Consider the following 20537-nt stretch of genomic DNA (forward strand, 5'->3'; position numbering starts at 1 on the left):
CTCGAATGGGTTTGTCCTTTGCGTGGATGCAACGGTCCCTTCAGCACACGCTCAAATGCACATACTCGTTGTGCCTTCCTGACGAGATCGAAAAACACATGTAACGCAGTCGTGGTCCCCCCTCTCGCGTAGAGAGCTTCCCCCAAGTGAACAGATAAAAATTTTTGCATTTTTAAAGGGCGGCATGTCTGCTTGTGCCAGTACAGGTTGTCCCACTGAGCACAGGCATGCACATATATATATGTAGGCATGCGTGAGTGTATATTTAGGCGCGTGTGCGCCTGTGTATACACGTATGTGTTTACCCCCACCAAGTTTTTTAAAAGCATATATACATCCATGTATATATTTTTTTTGTACTGGAGAATTGAGGAGTCATCCCCTGCGGAATGGAAGGTCGGCAGGGATGAAAAAGTGGGATAAACTGGCAAAAAATGTGCAACCATATACGGAAGGATGCCGCAAAATGACGAGAATCTCCTTCCTATAAGAACGCGTCGCCCACGCCATTTTTCAAACAAAACACACTCATTTTTGTACACTTGGCAGGAGAAAGCTGCGTTCCATTTCGAGAAATTATACACAAACTTATGTATGTGTGTAGTCAGACACCTTTTTAAGTTTATAATTGTATAGCTTCATGTGCACACATTTCTGAGTATTGCATACGTGCTTGTAACTACGTGTTTATGGGTCTACCCCTTTTTGCGCGTACTTTATCTGCGTATCTATTTTCATATGTCGCCATTTTTACCACAACTTCGGCCTACACACCTGCATGTGCCAAACTTTGTTAAACGCATAAATGCCATTTTACTTTTAAGGGGGCGCCAATTTGTGCGTGGCGAAAAGGACCCACTACCGGGGGGGATTGCAAATTTTTGGAAAATTTCTCGTGAGAAATGATGCGGCGTAGAGTCACTAACGTGGCCATATACGGATGAATATGTTGGTAGTTTCATGAATGCGTTTGTGAAGTATCTTTTGCGTACACCGTTACAGGTAGAGTTGGCACTGCGATGGGGGAGTACCTGCATGCAAGTGCAAAGCGAACGAGGGGAAGACTACGCATATATGCAAACATGCTGTAGTACATACGTACTAGCATGGAAGTATTTGCAATAGGAGGAACAAAAGCAACATGTATGAGGGTGGACATTCCCTTTATGCGCATTTTAAAAATACCTGCCCCTTACCCCAAAGGGTGACTTCAAAGTTATTGCTTTTTTTTTATTTTTTTTTTCCCCCGGTATGTGCAAAACGACGTATCGGCTGCGTGCATTTCGCTACCCACGTGAAGGCAGACGCGCTGAGAAGGGCACCTCGTGCAAAAGGAAATTGCAGCCCGATTAATCTACCTTTTTAAAAGTGGGTGAATAACATGATACGGTGAAACACATCTTTAAAAAAAAGACGTAACAAAGAAAGAAAAAAAAATGAAAAAAAAAATCGCTGTCCATGGAGAGGCACACGCGTAACACACAAACGCATGTTGCATACGTATAGACAAACGGAAAGGTGGCCGTTTGCAACAGAACAGAAACTGAGTGTTGCAATATACGGCAGAGTGAGCGTTACAGTGTACGAATCCCTGAGTGAACTTCCGCATGGGTGAATGCTTTACATAGGTGTATTTTACTCAACTTCAGCGGCAGACGAGGAGAACTCTTCTTCTTTGCAACCACGAGTGTGTGCACCTGTAGTGTTGTATCTTCCCTCCTTCCGCCGTCTCTTCTTTTTTTTTTTTTTCTTCATTTTAGCTGTTTTTTTTTTTTTTCTTCTTCATTTTAGCTGTTTTTTTTTTTTTTTTTTTTCCCAATCTTTTGGCATTCCGCCTACCTGTGCACATATATGATGAATGTTTTCCTTTTCTTTTCGTGCATTGTGGTAATAGACACACTCCTCCAGAGCTGCCCGGCCCAATGCAACGAATTAAATATAAGTGACAAAGGGAAGGTGTTGTACGATTATTTCTTCACCCCTAAGGTGAAGGGCCCAAAGGATGGGGGTACGGAGCAGGGTGCCCACGCGGGGGACAAGCACGTGTCGTACAAAACATCGGAAGTACAAATTAGGCACCACGAAGATGTGCACACAGGAGGAATGGAAAATATTGATCAGAAGAAGCAGCTAAAGGAGCATATGGACCAGCTAAAAATGCTACATAAAAGTTTAAAAAGCAAGGACAGAAATGCATACGGTCAGGTAAAACCAAGTGGAGGTCAAAGTCTGCACAACACTGATGGCACACTGGGGGATACCCATCATAAGGAAGAAGAAACGAGTGAAGACAGCCTGGCCAAATATGTGCAAGACGAAATAAAGAAAAATGAGAAATTAAGTAAAGAAAAAAAAAGCTACGAAGAAATTAACTTACTGGAGGATAACTCAAAGAAATTACAAAGTGATATTCATGCGTGGCTTGAGTCAGTAAAAAACATATCGGAAAAGACGAACAAATTGAAGGACATTAAAACGCAGCTACTGAACAACATCGCCTCGTTAAATGATACTCTGACGGAAGAAATTGAAAATATAAAAGAAATAAAAAAGTTGCAAAAGGAACAGAGTGAAATATTTTCGGAAAATTGGCTCTACTTTCTTCCCTCCACGTCGGACAATTTAGATAGCCAGGGGCAGGGCGGCAGTTTTCAAGTGCTGAACTACTTGGAGAAGTTTAACAAGAGGGATGCTCCACCCGTGAGTGGTGATCACGCGAGTGGGGAACACCCTAACGGGGGGCTTCCAAACGAGGGGAACGTTCTTAAGACGCACGCGAACACCGACGGAGGGATGAAGTCGTCCGACTCGCACAGCTTCTGCAACGTGCTCGTCCTGCTTGTGATTGCCTTCCTGCTCAGCTAGCCATTTACTGAATAAAATGCACACAAAAAAATATAAATGTGTATGCACGTACATGTATGTATGCTTGTGTATATATATGTGTGGGGGGGAACATAACGACTTGCTGGAGCTGTAGGATGCCCCCCCCTTAAATGACCTCACGAACGCAACTTTTCCCATTTTCTGAATGCAACATAAACACCCAAATGGTGTTACCATTTCGCTCCCTGGAGAAGCAGAAAAAGGGGCGTCTTCCCACATGTCTCTGCTTCATTCACGCGTCGACACAAGGTGAAATGCTCCCCCCCCATCCGCGTGGAAGCACGCTGAGTTTGCCGCGAAAAGTTCGCCCCAAAATTGGCACCCCTTTCCAGATTAAACTTTTCAACAAATTGATAATTTCTCCATTTTTAAAAACACTCCCGTGTAAAAATGTCAGTTCCGTTATGGAGCGACGCGTAAGGCAAACGCTGCAAACGCGGCAGACACTACAAGCACAGCGTGGCCTACCGAATGGGCCGCATGATGGGGAACAAATGGCCGTCCCAACGGTAAGTTAAAAATTCTCAAAACTTAGCACACGTTATAGCTAAGCGGTTGAATTACGCACAAAAAAAAAAAAAAAAAAAAAAAGGGGAACAATAACGTCGTGCAAATATGTTGTGTAAATATGTTGTCGTGAAGATAAATTAGGAAAATGTTAAAAATGAGGAGCTAACCACCTTAGCGGTGATGCCCGACGGAGCAGTTAAAAAGGGCACGGAAAAATATGCTGCAAAGTATTGCAGGGCGGTAGTGTCTCTTCCAACCAAATATATACCCTAAGATTGAAAGAAGGGATGGTTCTTCTTCACCCCGGCAAGCATCTTATCGTACAGCTTGGCGTAGTTGCTAATCTTCTTCTTACTGCTAAACTCATTGACGGTATCTTCAAATTTATCCATGTCGACGCTCGGTTTGGGGAGGAACAAGCAAGTGACTGATCGTTTTAGTTTGCACAAACGCGCCAGCTTATTCTTCGTCGTAACGAAGGTGTAAGGTATCCTATGCTCTTCACAAAAAACGGGCATGTGACAAATTATGTCTATTGGAAATACATCTATGGCCAAGAAGACAATGCCTTCCTCTCCTTTCCTAATAGCCTTGACAACCTGCGTTATCCCAATGACGATGAATTTATTTTTCAGAATTTTTTTTTTCCGTTCTTCTATCTGCTCATTCGTTTTTATGATCTGCATGGCTGTTACTTTTGCATAGTACGCATAGTCCAGGATTTTAAGAAAATATTTAAAATATTTTTTTTTCAATAATGGTTCGCTAATTTTTGAGATGTACGACTTGCTGTTTTCGATTTTTATTTCTTCCACCATTTTTTCGTAGCTCCTTTTTGGCTTGCCGTCCTTGTCGTCCACGTGCTCCTCCCCCACGCTCTCCTTGTCGCTGTGATCTCCTTCGTCCATGTTGGCGTGGCGGATGGGGAAGCCTTATAGCGCAGCGTTCGTCCTACCCGGTGTGGCTTTCCACGATCCTTCGAAATGCCGACGGGGTGACTACTTCGGGGAAAAGGCCCGTCCAAGATTGAGTATATGTATGTTTATATATATCTTTGTTCACGCATGAGGGCGTCGCCTCGGTTAGAAGCCCGTCGCGTGATACGTAAAACGGGGGAAGCAAACAGGTCGCTTTTGAAAGTGGTAGCGCCGCAGCCCCAGAATGCCACGTCGTCCCCCCGTTCAATCAGCGATTCGCTGGTATATCACCATTTGCCGCTTTAGCAGAATGGAAGAATCTGTAGGGACCTCCCTGTAACAAGCCGTTGGGTTTTCACTTAATGTAGGGATTCCCCCCCGAAAAAAGGGTTTAAATAAAATAGGTAAAAATATTTAATTAGGAAAAAATGTTTACCCCTTGCGAAGGAAGGCGAATGGGTTGCGCCTTTTTGCAAATACGTAATTGCCTATGGCGCGCAAAATTGGGCATACCATCCGATTCGCCGTTGCGTCAAAAAAGGCGAAAAGTACATACAAGAATGCTGCAAAAGGTATGTAGTCACGCAGAAAAAAATAAAAATAAAAAATATGCATACATATATACATACAATAATATACAGCGCAACCTTTGATTCACCTTCACGTATGCGTAACCACGGGCGAGGCAGCCCCGACAGGGCCAAAGAGAATAGTACACAAAATAATCCACACAGCGGAGAAACTTGCGGTAATTCTGCAAAGGGGGAAAATTCAAACGGTGATGAGAAAAAGCGTAAGCTTAAACGTAACGATGGTGCGTAGAGTACAGGCACTTGGAGGTCACCCAAAGGATGGATATTGTATGATGTTTTCGAAAAAATGCGACCCCACTTTGCAGCTGCAACTGGGGGAATTTTTTCCCACTTGGGAGAAGTTGGTAATTAATGTATGCACATAAAAGGATACGTAAATGTATGTTTTATATATATAGCTGCATACACGTGGATGGCAGCTCGTCCTTATCAAGAGCGCAAACGGTTGGACGACTTGGTGTGGAATATGCCGCGGGGGTAGGGTGGAAAAAAGTTACACAAGGGAAGGTGCGTGCGTATGCATACACGTACGCGAAAAAATAAATGACAGCTCGCAACGGGAAAAAAGTAAAAAAAAAAAAAAAAAAAAAAAAAAAGCGAAGATATCGTTCGTTTCTTCCTTCCCTTGGGCCATTTTGCCTTTCCTCGTTATTGAAAAATGCGCCCCAACAGGTGAAGAACAAACACTTGCACAGAGTGTTTTGTTTTTTTTTTTTCCCCCTACCAGTTTACGCCATCCAAATGAAGATAATTTGAAACCCGCTAATCTGCATAATTTTGACGAATTTCCCTCGTTCGTCGCTCCTGTTTTGTGCGTACTTTATGTGTGTCATATGCTTGGCGTGTGGCCGAACAGGGCATACATTTGTACCACGCTTGCACGTATGCCTATACGCACTTGCAGGCACTGCCCTATGTCCTCGTGCGAATGTTGCAGAAGTTACCACGTGCAACCTGCTTAGAGGAAACCAACCCCTACATGCAAGGATGAAGTTTGAGAATGAACTGGAGGAGGGAAAATGACAAAAATGCTTTAGCCTAGCGGCATTTTTTTTTGTGAAGAAGAGGCGACCCCGTTGTTGTTAACCGTAAATGGGGTGCCATTTTTACATAAGACAATCTTTTTCTGTTAATCTTGCTAGGGGTCGTTACGTGTTACTTCGCGATAGCATTTGTGCGTCTCTGTGGTCATGTTTCGTTGACTCGTCCTTCCCCCGCATTCTGGCGGAAGTTCATTTCGCGGCTTATCTGTTTCATCCTTTTTTTCCCCCTACTGTGTGTGCATAGGTGTATATATATACATACACGCGGTGGAGAATTTTTTTTTTTTTGTTCTGAGGCTGCCACCCCGATAGGCGCCCCTTGTCCACCTTCTTGTGACGCTATTTCACGCGTTTCCGTTTGACCCATTTGATTATTTTGCAACTTTGCAATTTTGTCACTTTGCCGGGGCACCGCGCCACAGTGTCTTTTTTTCGCCGTTTCGCCGTTTCGCCGTTTCGCCGTTTCGCCGTTTCGCCGTTTCGCCGTTTCGCCGTTTCATTGTTTTGTTTGCTCGTCGTGTAATCAATTTTCACGCGCCATTTGATGAGCCCATCGTTTGTTCTTTATTTCATTCAACTTTATTCAACATTATTTTATTTTTTTTTGTTCCTGGTAATTTTTTTTTTTTTGTGTGTGTCCCTCTCTCCCCCTTTCTCCTTTTTTTTCGTATTTATGAATGCGTCCGACTGGATGACGAAGTAGGAAGAAGACAAGGAGAAGAGCCCCACCAACTGATGTTGCATTCCTCCACGAAGGAGTGAATATATTTGGAGATCATCCCATCATGGGGAAAAAGAAACTGGAGGAAAGACACAGGGTAATACGCACGCTGCGTAGGAAAAGTAGACAACTTGTATTTACAAATGGGTTCTTTCTACGCTGATGATTATATAGGGAAGATGTTATTGCGAGTGGTGTTTTTCCATTAGGAAGCTCCACCATCCAGCACGTCGCAACATTTTAACCTATTTCCCATTTATTTTATTTTCTCCCTCGCGTGGTAGGTCCTGAAGGATGTGAACATAGAGAACATATTTAAGTATGTGGTCCCCTGCGGGATCGGCGGAAGGAAGAAAACGGCGTTGATTTTTTACCTTTGTAACTCCCTGGAGGAGAGGCACCTGGAGTAAGTCCCAACTGGTTGGCACGAAGACGGGAAAGAGACTCACCAACAGTGCGAACAGATTCGCAAGAGTGTGTAGAGGAGTGTCCATATAAATATGTCAATCGAACATTTTTATTTTCCCCCCCTCCCCATGTAGACGCAACGACATTCTGGTGCTGTACCTGAGTCTGCTTCCATCGTTTGAAGGTCACCTCGGGGAAGTACTCCAAAGAAGAACATCCGCAGGGAGGAAACCACAGAAGGGGCACCCACATACGGAGGAATCCCACTTGCAGTTGGGCCTGAAATTGAGCAAACTGAATCTGCTCTTTAGCTACATCATCACTCATGTCTCCTATTTCGTGTCGCTCAGTAGGAAGGACAAACAGGACACTTCCTCCTCTTTAGACCTATTCGTTCAGCATATGCACGTACGCACATTTGTGACGCTGCAAAAGTTTGTATTCCAAAAAAAAAAAAAAACTCAATTCGAAAAATTAATGACGCTGAATCATTTGAAAATTTTATTAACTTTTTTAATTAACATTTACAAGTATAAAATTTATGAAGTTTTAAATGAAGAAAAGTTTTACCTTATTTCCAAGTTAATTTTTTTAATTATTTTTTTTTTTTGTCATGTGAAGGAGAATTCCAAGACGGAAAAATTATTCATTTGTTTTTACGATTATGTGTACCATGTGTCTGATATGCTTATTAGCAGATATTTATACTACCTGGGGAGGAATGGCTGGGGTGCCAATGCGTTGTTGGTGTATTACCAGAACATGATCCGATTTGTGTGTGACTATATGAGCAAACTCAAACTTTTGAAACACGTCGAGAGGTACATTTTGAATAATGGGAAGAGCCCCTTTTGCAGTGTTACCCTCCTCAGTGTGGTGAAGAACACCGTTGAGAGGCACTTACTTATCCCGCAGGGGGAAGAAGCTCCGTTGATGAGGTTGAAAAGGAGAGAGGTGTCTCAGCCGAGTCAACAAGTGAAGGGTAGTCCCATAGCGGATCAACAAAATGGAAAGGACGGATGCATCCTCCCCATGCACAGTAAAACGGTCAGCCAATTCGTATTTTTGAAGCTACTCCGATTGGTGGAAATATTATTAGTGAAGAAGGACAGAATATATTTAACCGTCTATTTGCACGAGACGATCGGGAGGGTAACCACATCAACCATGGAAGAAGTTTTCCTCATTGTTGACGGAGGTGATGAGGGGAAGAACAACATGATGATGACATACGACCGGGTGTTCCACCTCTTTGAGTACTACTGTAACACCCTTTTTTATATAATAAACCGAAGTGATAAGAGAAAAATACGAGAGAGAAGAGGAGAGCTGAGCACATCAGGTACTACCAATAAGGCCTACATATACCTGCTGAATAGCTGTATTTTTAACCTGTACGAAGTGTATCTAGTACTAATCCACCTGCTCCATGTAACGCCAAATGAGGTACGAACCATTTTGGCGTGTAATAAATTTTCCCTCGTTAAGACAATGCTACGTATCCACATCGGAGAAATGGAAGTCACTCGAATTGTAAACCTTTCGATATTCTTCTTTGACGTGGTGTTGAAAAATGTGATGAGGACTCCAGCGGTGGGACACTACGCCTTTACCGTTTTGAAGTGCCTCCTTTGGAATGATAAGAAGTTAAGTAAATTTTTTCAAAAACTGGTGGGGACACATGCCTGGAAGACAGACGGATGTTCCATCATCGGGTGGCAGGAAAATAATGTTCCCCGTGTGAACTGTTTGGAGGGGGTAGATAGATCCAAACAGAGTGAGGACCCGAAAATTGGGTATGCTCACGGGGGTTGTGTCTTAAGGAAAGCCACCCTTGGGAGTGCAAATCTGGTTGTAAATGAAAAGAATAGTTTTCTCATCCAGGTGAATAACTACGTAAAGTTGAATTGGACCCATATTGGGGGAGAAGCACACATTGGGTTGTTGTCATCGGGGAGCACAAGCGACGTGGTGGATGGTGCAGAGGTGAGGGACGAATTGGATATTCTAAGGCACATGAGCAGGAGCAGCACGAACAGAAGTAACACCATGAGGAGCAGCACCTACATGAGTAGCACTAACGGAGGCCTTCCCAACAGGAGCCACCCACGCTGCCGCAGAGGAAGGGAAGAAGTTTACACCAAGGTATACTTCCCACTTCTGATGAAGCATCTCCTGTCTCAACTAATAAAAAGAAAAAAAAAGAAAAATGTCCAAGATGATGTGGAGAGCAACTGTAAGAACTACCTAGGAATATACATTAACAAACTGCACTACTACTGCAATAATATTTTTACGTATAAGCCCATGTTTAAGCATAATTTCAGCTCCTTTGTGAGAAGCCATATGGCGAAAAAGAAGAGGAACCTGATCGAAAACGTGGCTTTCTTCAACCGAATGTTCAGCTTGTATAGTAATAAAAAAAAAGGCAGTGAAAAAAAAAAAAAAAAAAATTTCTTCTTCACGAATAAAACGTTTGTCATTTCGAGTATAGAGAGAAAGTACAGTTATTCAAATTACACCTTCCTGAGGAAAATCTTAAATTACAAAATCTCCCACTTTGACAATGAGCACTATTATTTGAACTTTTTATTTAATTTAAAATTTTTGCACAATCTGAATGACTATATTAATGAGTACTTTTTGCTGAAGAAGAAACAGCTAAACAGGAAGGCTATTTTTAATATAAGCTTGAATATAAAGGACAAGATAAAGAAGATGAAGCCCGCACCGGATTATCTGTATGACCGAACTATGCGTAATGCTTCTGTGCATTCGTTGGGCGCATTTGGACAGACCGATTTAAGACGACTAAGCAGAAGTGAAAACGTCGTTAAGGATTCTCGGGCCAGTAAAGGATGCACATATTCCAGACAAAGGAGAAGGGAAAAAGAAGAAGGAAATTTGTTGCTCCATTTTTTATTTATAAATTACAATTACTGCGTTTGTAGGGAAGACGCTGGTGAGCACATGAGTCGCTTTTTGTTGCTCATTCTGAAGTCCTTCGAAAGTGTAATGCCGTATGTACACATATACAAGTACATTTCTGCGTTGTTGCTTTTTTTAATATCGTTCGTGGAGCGGAAGCCTCTGTCACGGAGGGATGTCCTTCGCGTGGGGGGGGGAGCGAACACATCAGGAGGAGGAACTGCAAACTGCTTAAGGAAAACGACAGAAGTGTCTCCAAAGGTGAGGAAGAACAATCCCACCAGCAAGTGCGGGGGAGCTACTTCTCAGGAAAGACACGATGCGGGTAAGACTTGCCCTGTTAGGGGTAACGCGGTGAGCAAAATTCTATTGCAAGGAGTGGCAAAGGAGTACGCCCGAGTGGAGGAAGATGTGATGAATGAAATGAAGAGGGTAGGAGTTGGGGGGGGTAACCTTCCACAGGGTAAGTACCCTCTGCTGCAGCGAGCAAGCAATCGGAAGGCGGCCCTGAAGGTACTAATAGGCACGGTGGACCGGTTGAAGACACACCTGTTCAGCAACACCTTCCACTACCTGTACGAAGACGTGAACAGGTACAACAAGTATGTAGCGATGTTGTCTCTGTACTTTTATAAACTGTACTTTACGCTGCTTTATTACGAAATTTACCAGAAGGATTACCTCCACGGGAATGAAATAAATTTGTTGAAAAGCAAAATAGCAGAAATAACTCCAATTCTGAGTGTCAAATATTTAAACAAAATAAACATACACAGTGTGTGTAGAATAGAAATTATAAAGTCAATAAAGGAGGATAGACCGGAGAATAATGATGAAGTAGACGTGAACAGTAACGACGTAGACAAATTGTACGTTATCATAATGCACTACGTAGAAAGCATGAGGAGGAAGGAACACATCCTATACATTTTGTACCTACTTATCGATAAGGCCATTTTCAGAAATAAATATATCCACAAAAATTTGAAGAAATTAATTCATTTTAAGGTTTACATTTTTCTGCATGACATGAGAGAATTTCACGACTACAGCGTTATTTTCTCCACCTTTTTTTTACAAATGAATATAATGAGCTATAATAAGATAATCAGGAATTACATCTATTTTTTATTTGATCAGATCTTCAAGTTGAAGTTTAATGTTCTATTCGATGGAAACTTTCTCATTTGTTTTTTGAAAAACCTAGAAAAAAGCAGTCTAGACTATGCCTTCTCCAAGATGATCTATGAGGAGAAAAAAAAATTTAAAAATTTTATTGACAAAAAAAAGAGCACCATGATAAAGATTATTTACAAAGTCAATTTGTATATTACTATAAATTACCTCCTCTTTTTGAAGATGCTAAATTGCTGCAAGTTTTTTTTAAACCTGTACTCTTTTTTCTATTATGAATTTTACATTTTCTGTGTGAACAAGTATGTGAAGAGGTACCGGGGTAGGGAGGAAGACGACGAGGAGGACGATGACGGGGGTTGTTACTACGAGGGAGTGTCCGAGTTTCGCAGGGCCAAAAAGTTGTCTTCCTCGTGCGCCCAAGGGGTAGGTGCTCCTTCTAGCGGTTTCTTGACCGCTGAGGCGACCGTGTTACTGAAGGAGGGAGACCACCCACACGAGAGTAGCACCGGCTGGTTGATCGACAGAAGGAATTCCCCGAAGAGACGCCGCAGCCGAAGGGCGGCATTGAAGGGTTCGCACCGGATAATCGGCCGAAGGAGGAGGAAAATGAACTCCAACTTCTTTCAGACGAATAAGGAGTTTAGTGAGTTTTTTGAGAACACCAGTGGTGAGTCGCGCCAATCTCTTCAACCAGAGAAGGTGCATCTATCGGAGCGACCACATCTACCGGAACAACGTAGACAGGCCCGCCCTGTCATGCGAAACGAGACGTTAAACGATTCGAACTATTTCAAAGTTTTAAAAAAAATCAGAGGAGGAAACACATTCATTTGTAACCTCTACGATATTAAGATAAGCAAGAAAGTACTCTACCATAGGAAGTACATAAAGGACTACATGAACACCATAAACTTTGTCATCACCATTTTCCTAGCGACCAACATAAATAACCTGAACATGGATACACTGAATAATAACTACATGTATATAATTTCAAAAATTATTAAGAAAAATTTCAAATTTTATTTTTTTTATTTTTACTATAACATATTCAGGAAGAAGGGCAAGCGGTTTAAAAGCATCTACAGCGTTAATGTGGACACCATTGTGAATAACTCCTTTGGGGGCAGCCCCACCATGGGGGGGAACGACTACGTTGCAAGGAGTAACACTGACGAACGAAATGGCAACGTGTGCAAGCTCAACGTTAAGAACAAATATATATACGTACTGTATACACTGTCCACTATTCTATCGGTGTATAACTACAAGTACGCCTTTTTCAATTACTACTTTTTTGTCTTCTACAAGTTTGTAAAGATGCTAGCCATGATGACTGCAAAGTCCATATCGGTGGGGAATTATCTGGTGGACCGCTGTGGGGGGGGAGCAACTACATCAGGGGAGCATGCCGACTGTGGGGGGAAGGATGCTCCAAATGAGGATGTACCGGACGATGCGAAGCAGCCAAGAGGACGATGCGTACTTTCCCGCCTGAGCAAAACGGAGAGGAGATTCCTCGAAAGCGACATGCTCATGATTGAGCGTTATATGAATGACTACATAAGAGAGAGCAACATACAAATGGGTAGGAACCTCTTCCGAAGCGATATGCCACATAAGTACGTCCTGGACAGGTACACAACCCTCATTAACAACACACTGTTGCTACTGTTATTCACGAATTACTTGTCCCTGACGTATCAAAACATAAATATCACGGAAAATAAAATAGTGCAGAGGAAGGTCAGCCTGCTGGAAAAGTACAAGCACTATTTAATGAACAGAATTATGCAGATATACTTTTTAAACATCCCCTATTTGTGTAACTACTTAGTCGTAACGTTGGAGTTTTGTCTCCTCTTTAGTAGGACCCTCCTGACGCTGAATTATACCTCCTTCTCCCTGATGAAGGAAATGAAGGGCATTTTCAGAAATGGCTACATGTATCGCCTGGTGAATTGCTTGAACGGGTTGCAGAATATGAAGACCTTCTACCACCTCAGTTTTTACCGCAGCGCCAATTTATATTTCCACAATTATAAGAAGGTGGCCGATGAGAAGTTTGACTGCTTCGGGGGGGGAAGTTTAGTAGGTGTAGGAAGTGGCAATAGCCCCCCCTATGGGAAGACCACCTTGGAGCGCCCCACGCAGGACGACAGCGACGGTAGCCTGAGTGACTTCGACGACTACATATATAAGGACGCATTCAAAGAGGTGAAAGAAGTGATGAAGAAAAAAACTAAGCAGTACATGAGGGACTACTTCGAGAAGAGCATGAAAAATATATTTTACCTGTTGGATTGCTTCAAGGACATGTCCAGCATTTCCCTTTTGCTAAATTCTTACCTCCATGAAAATGCAAAAATAAGGGACACATACGATAGTCTGCATATACAAAGCATGAACAACATATACCTGTACAATTTTAAAGCGCTCAAGATGAACTACTACTTCCTATGCACAGTTTTTTTGTCTCTTGTGCAGATTTTCAATTACACCTCGAACTTTTTCCACTCCTACAGCTATTTAGTCGATATGTATGGGAAGTACAAATATAGTTACTTCCTCTACGACTACAGTTTGCGTAATTTTTTTTCCTTTTTTAATATTTACATGTATGAGATGAGCATGTCCAGACAGAGGAAAAGGACGTTTCTAAATTTGAGGAATCAGATAAGCACCGTCTGCATCGGTGACATTTTTGACTTTAACAAGCTCCTGCTCCAGAAGGGATTTCTATTTTTGTGTTTTTTTTTCCACAATTTTGAGAACGTCTTACCGGATATATACTGCGTCAATTGCGAGAATAAGTATTCTGTTGGATGCAAGGATAGGAATGCCCTCCCCGTGGATTTGGCTTCGGTGCGCCACGGCAGGAACGGGAAGCCCGCTGTGAGGGGGGTATCCCAGGAGGATACTGTGAGTGGAGTTGCCAATGCGAAGAGCCTCCCTGGAACGGGGAACACAGGAAAGGCCTCTAACCACCTAAGTGGCAATGACGGGGAGGACACCCCCGCTGTGATGAACTTAAACACAGAAGGGAAGTTAACCCAAGGAGGGTATTTCGAAATGTTTTACAGTAGAGAAGGGAATAAGAAGGTGGCCGTTTCGGTGGAGCATGCAGGTGGCACAAACCAACTTGATGTTGACTCCGATATGCAAAGATGCATAAATAAAACTGATGAGGAAGAAATCCATTTTGGAGTGAAGCCAACGGATGGACATTTGCAGCAGATTGACGCACAAAAGGGGGATCATCCCTTGGGGGAGAAGCTTCACAGGGAAGATAGCCAACTCGCTCGGGAAGTGCCCACCCCCGTACTCAAAAAGGACGCCCAAGCGGGAAATGAGAATGAGGAGAACAGGAGGACCACTGGAAAGTACACCGGAGGGATTATCTCCTATTTTAAAAATAAAATGACCCGAATGGGCAACAAGAAGGCAGCACGGGGGAAAGAACAGGTGAAGAAGAAATTGCCGGATGGTTACTCATTTTATGACGATTCTGTAGAGGCGGAGGAACCTGCGAAGTGTAGTTCCTGCGGGGCGAACAAGGAGTGGGATGGGAGAAATCTGATGAAAGGTTCCCAAACTGCCGAAAGGGGTGTCAACATGACAAGGAAGGACGACGCGATTTATGACAAAGGTGAGGTGAATAGCCAAAACGGGCAACACGACGAACACCGCCATGACGGCAATGATGGCAATGAGGACCATGTCAGCCATGACGAGGACCTGTGCACACGAAAACTGCGGGAGAAAGACGTGGAGCTGCTGAACGCCTACAAGTACCTACTGACCTACCAGAAGGGAAACAAAAGGCGGCTGTACGACTACCAGTTGAAGGAAGAGCTGCGTTGCATGTGCATAAACAAATATATTCACATCTGCAATTTGATATACAACTGTTTGATTTACATGTACGAGCTGAAGTATAAATATAAGGACATGAAGAAGAGAAGGTTCTGTCTGTTTGTTTATCCAACGTTTAGAAGGAAGAACGAAATGGACAGTATCCATAGGGGTAAGGTGAAGAACGAAATAGTAATCAACACAAGGCATCTCCTTAACCTCGACTTTATCATAATGAGCACACTCTACCTTGCCGAGAGCATCTACATTAACCTGTACAAATGTAAGCTATTCACAGATATGTGCATTTTTAATAACATAAAATATGTCTGCTTGGAAAATAGCGAAGCGAAGAAGAAGAATAGTTACCAGAGTGGGGATCACATTGTCCACTCGGGAAATAATCGTAATAGCGTTGCAGCCATTTCGGAGAGGAAGAACAGAAGGAACACGGATGGAAGTGCCTACCAATCGGATTATGTCACGCATGAGGGAAGTGAGAACGGGGGCAGCTCCTTGAGTACGCGTGATGTTCCTGAGGAGGGAGAAAATTACGATGAGAAAGTGAAACGAAACCCAAGCAGCAGCAACAGCGATAGCGACAGCAGCAGTGATGGCAGAAAAAAGAAAAAGGCAAAGAAGGAAAAAAAAAAAGCTAAAAGCAAGACGACGAAGAAGAAGAGGAATAGTGTGAGCAGAATGACCTTCTTCCTGAGGAGAAGGAAAAAACACAATACTTCTAAAAGCGCCAAAAATAATCTGTCCATAAACAACTACCTCTTTGCGGACAAAAGTGTGTCTAAGAAAAGCTGCAAAATTAAGGAGCCCACGATTAACTACTTTCACAATTATAAAATTCTGTCCGACAAGTATAAAGCCAAGTTGGCCAGAATGAAGAAGAAAAAGAGAAAAAAGGAGAAGGAAAAAAAAAAACAATCTCAAAAGAAGAATGAGAAGAAGAAGGGAAAGAAAAAAGGACCCCCAAGTCAAGCAATTAAATCAACCAGGGGAAGTGCCTTTTACTCCTATGATGGGATTTATCGAATTGACGAGGATCATGAGGATGAGGATAAACCTAGTGGGAAAGCCAAATGGAAATTGCGGAAATTCTTCTTCCGGCGGAAGAGGGGAGAGAGAGACCCCTCCCGTGGGAGCACACACCACGAAAGGGACAACGTAACTACTGCTTATCGTGCAAGTGATCCGACCCGAATTAACAACCTGTTTTTGAAGCACCACACCAGGAGCATCAAAAACAGTGACGTGAATGATCTGCTCAGAATGGACCAAGGCAACCTGGAGGAGGAAAACATGGATCAGGTAAAACACCTCTTCATAACATTTAACAATAATTACAAGGAGAAAAAAATCAGCAGTTATATCAGCAACATATTCAGCTACACTTCGCTGCATTCCAATTTTAACGTCTTCTATAGAAGGCACTTTGATATATTGGGTCACAAAATGAAAATGGGAAGAGGGTTGCTGAAGGCACTGTACTCCTACTACTACAGACACAATTTGTCCACATTTTACAAGCTCTTCAAAAAGATAGAATATATATATGTGTATTTAAATTTACATTTTTACAACTCTCTTTTTAACATGGATGTGAAGGAAGTAAACGAGGACATTGAAAAGTATTCCCTTTTCATGGTGGTTAAATACATCAAAAGACACATGCACAATAATCCCAAGCTGTATTCTGCCTTCATAGTGAAGGTGCTAAATTGTGTAAACAACGGAGTTCACAAAATGGCTAACTATCTGTGCATGTACCTTTATAAGGACCTCATGAATGTCCTTCACCAGTACTTGATCCAAGTGAGCATAAGCAACAAATTGACTCTGAACAAATACAACTTATTCTTACTGCGAAAGAATAAGCTTATATACGTGCCCATCTCAAACGTTTTATTTATGCACTGTAATCAGTTAAGCCTTAATGATATAATGAAAATTCTGTACTGTCACCCACAGTATGGTCTCTTCCTAAGAACGGTGGCGGTTAGCAATTTGCTCTACTGGTACAAAAAGAGCACCATCACGAATTGTATTTATTTGCAGCTGTTTGAATATCTGAAGGTGGACCTCGGAAACCGAATTTTTTTCTTCATCGTTTTTTTCTCCCTCCAGTCGTTCCTCTTTCTATATCAATTTTTCTTAAATTTGCACACGTACATTGAGGACGATTACTTGGTTGATTTGGTTTCCCCGTATGAGGGGCGGAAACACCATTTAGTGGAGGAAGAAACTCGCATTGTGAGTGCGTGGGATGATAAACACATGGACCAACAATGTGCGCTCTTCAACACAGAAATGTTTGCCCCTAGGACGAACCTGCTCAGAAACTTACTCATGCTTCTCTTTCCGAAGAGTAGAAGAAACCTTCCCACGGGGGGAGGCAAAGGTGATAAACATGGGGACACCACAAATATTAATAAAAACCAAAAAAGCATAAACATCAATAATTTTATTTTTTTTAAGTACCAAAGTTACGTGAAGAAGTCACACGTTCTGTCCATAAAATGCTTCCTCATAAAAAAATTATTAGTCCAAAATTTGAGTGACAAAAATAGAAAGGCACTGATCGAATCGTGTCGTTTTCATAACTACATTTTTTACACAAGTCAGCGGGCGGCCCAACTGGACAAGAATATTCAACAGGACTTTGTAAAAATGGAAGTTCAGAATTTGCTGAACAGTATGAATGTGCGGAGGGTAAAGTTGCTCACCAGCCATAACGCTGTTTGGAGCGTATCGGATGAGGTGAAGATTCTTATGTCCGCCACGAGGACGCCCATTCTGTTGACCTTCAGGACGTGCAGGCGGGAGGAACCTATAATGGGTGTGCCCATGATGGGAACCGCAGTTGGAGGTATTCCAGTGGATCATTTGGGGAACGAACGGACGTACCACCGCATGTGGTCCCTCCCCAACGTCAGGATGGCAATTTCGAATTACAGCTCGGATTGTACACCATCGAAGAAGAACGATCGAAGTTTATTCGTCAGCGCGGGGGACGTCCCCCATGGGGGAAATACACCAGAGGAAGCTACAAGGAGTGGTTCACAAAAAAGGCCACATTCTTACTACGTACCAATTGATGAACACAAGGAGGGTGTACCCTCCTACGAACATGCTAGCACCAATCATGGAAAGCGAAGCGGAAATTTGCCAGAAAAAAACATAGATGGTAGCAACAGTTTAACCCTCCCTTCTTTACACAGTGCGCCTTTGACATGCCCAAAAAAGACCCCCAATTGGGAAGACATTTCGTACATTTACAAAGTTAATGATGATGTGAGGCAAGACAAACTGGTCATACAGATTATTCACATTTTCATCCACATCCTAAGTGACTATAAATCCTTTTACAATTTATTTCCTTACAATATTGTGACGAATAAGTATAACAACGTGCATGTGAAGGGCGAAGATGGGGGGGAAGACGATGCAAAGACGCAGAGTGGGCGAAAATTCTCCTTCTCCTTCCGCCTCTTCGGGAAGAAGAAAAAGGGGCCGAACAAGGGGGAAGCCAAAGGGGAAGGCAGTAACAACCCGCCAGGCAACACCGACCGCAGTGATGGGAATACCCCTCTGAGGGTAGAGTCACGCTACCCAGTCAAACGCAGTGACGATGAGAACGGAGAGCAACAACAGATGAAGCATAGCAGGAACGTCCCGCAGAAGGAACACCTCGAACGAAGCATAATTCCATACGTACCAGAACATGTAGGTGGGTACTCCAAAAAAGTAGAAGCATTGAGAAAAAAAAAAAAAAAAAAAAAAAAAATTCGAAAATTTCGGGGCAGTAATTGAAGTATTAGCAAATACAAAAAGCAGACATGAAATAGGAAGAAAGTATAAAAACATCATAAAGTTTTACCACCTGAAATTTTCTCACATAAATACGTATATATACGCTTTGAAGAATTTTATCTGCTCCTTGGCTGCCTACTCCCTTCTGTCCTTTGTTTTGCAAGTGAAGGACAGGCACAACGGAAACTTACTCTTCGATGATTACGGGAATATTATCCACATTGACTTTGGTTATATCTTGAATATCTACCCGGGTAGGGAAGATAGCTGATAAGGGGAGGTTACTGTCTCTGCGTTGTTTCAGGGTGCCGCCGTATGTGTGTGCATATCCGCAAGTGCACACGCTCACATGTGTGTTTTGCTTTCCCCCCTTTTTAGGCATCTCCATAAATTTTGAACTGGCCCCTTTTAAGTTAACGAGAGAAATGATCATGCTCCTCACCATTAAAAGTCAGAAGAAGCAGTATTTTATTTTTACCTACATTCAGTTGGTTGTCAAAGGGTAAGGAAGGCCACTCTCTCCATGTGCCAACCCCTGGTGTTTTACCTTGTTGGTTTTGAGGCCGATTAGCTGTGCAGCATTCATTCCATATGGAAGATTGCATATTAATGTATTTTTTTTTTTTTCCGCCGTGTAGGTACCTACTCCTGAGGGAAAAGAGCGACTGGCTGATTTCGTCCATTCTGAGTCTGTCCCACTCGGACATCAACTGCTTTAAGTACAACACGGTGGAGAAGCTGAGGTGAGCGCAGCGCACAGGAAAAAAAAAAATATATATATATACATATATTTGTATACTTGCAAAAGTGCGAAAAGGCAAAAATGCCCTGAGAGAGCTATAACCGAACACCGCACCCTCTACATGGTTCATTGTCTGTCCACTACCCCCGCAGGAAACGCCTCAAGCTCGACAAAAGCGACAACGACGCCAGCATTTTCATGATCAACAAAATCCACCAGGCGTACAACAACATAACGACCATTATGTATGACTACATTCAGAACATCCAACAGGGGATCCAGTGATTTTAAAATGGGTTACTTGCAGTTACATGGGTTAACTTCCCAAGTGGTACCTTCACCTGTACGTGCAGCACATTCCAGACATTGCTTATCTCATCAACATTTTCAATTTTTCCCAACTTCACTTTGGTACATCCGTACGATGTTTTTTTTTTTTTTTTTCATTTTTATTTTTTTAAAAAGGAACGTTTATGCGAATGCAAAATTGGAACATAATGATAGGTATATTAAAGTGCGTGACGTGTCACTGCGGCAGGGAACAAATGGACAGTCTTCCCCCCAACACGCACATGAATAAAGCACAAAAACTTACAACAGGAGCGGAAAGAGTCAAATTATTAATTACACACATGTATGCACAGGCAATGTATGAATAGTATGTATACACTTTTGCATACACGTAAATTAAAAGAAAAAATGTCAATTGTCCTGGCTGAGGGGGTATGCCAATTGGAAAAATTGCAGGCCCCGCACACACCATGTGGAAATCCACAAGCCATTATTCACCCTCTTAAAGGTGATAAATACAGAGAAAAAAAAAAAAAAAAATTAAACCAAATTAAGCGCAACAAGAGGGATGGATAAAATAAGCGGTGAGATGATAAAAATGAAACAAAAAAAGGAAACCGCGTGAGGGACGAACGCACATGGATGTAGAGACGAATTTACATAATATACATGCTTGTGTGCGTT

General features: G+C 42.4%; 3 protein-coding genes across 3 annotated transcripts; 2 read left to right on the top strand and 1 right to left on the bottom strand.

The window, feature by feature from the left end:
• Nucleotides 1-1851: 1851 nt before the first annotated feature.
• PCOAH_00012340 (Uncharacterized protein) lies at nucleotides 1852-2865 on the top strand (the record flags this gene model as incomplete). Its single annotated transcript, XM_020058043.1, has 1 exon — nucleotides 1852-2865. One exon carries the CDS (start codon nucleotides 1852-1854, stop codon nucleotides 2863-2865), a length of 1014 nt encoding a protein of 337 aa, XP_019913461.1.
• Nucleotides 2866-3665: 800 nt separating this feature from the next.
• Nucleotides 3666-4304, bottom strand: PCOAH_00012350 (Ribosomal protein L7Ae-related protein; the record flags this gene model as incomplete). Its single annotated transcript, XM_020058044.1, has 1 exon — nucleotides 3666-4304. The coding sequence occupies one exon, from the start codon at nucleotides 4302-4304 to the stop codon at nucleotides 3666-3668; it is 639 nt and encodes a 212-aa protein (XP_019913529.1).
• A 2430-nt stretch (nucleotides 4305-6734) lies between these two features.
• PCOAH_00012360 (Phosphatidylinositol 4-kinase) lies at nucleotides 6735-19847 on the top strand (the record flags this gene model as incomplete). Its single annotated transcript, XM_020058045.1, has 7 exons — nucleotides 6735-6767; nucleotides 6955-7076; nucleotides 7213-18741; nucleotides 18845-19074; nucleotides 19199-19322; nucleotides 19459-19563; nucleotides 19715-19847. 7 exons carry the CDS (start codon nucleotides 6735-6737, stop codon nucleotides 19845-19847), a joined length of 12276 nt encoding a protein of 4091 aa, XP_019913434.1.
• Between the last annotated feature and the right edge of the window lie 690 nt (nucleotides 19848-20537).

This window comes from Plasmodium coatneyi, chromosome 5 (assembly GCF_001680005.1).
Source record: "Plasmodium coatneyi strain Hackeri chromosome 5, complete sequence".
NCBI classification, from domain to species: Eukaryota; Apicomplexa; class Aconoidasida; order Haemosporida; family Plasmodiidae; genus Plasmodium; species Plasmodium coatneyi.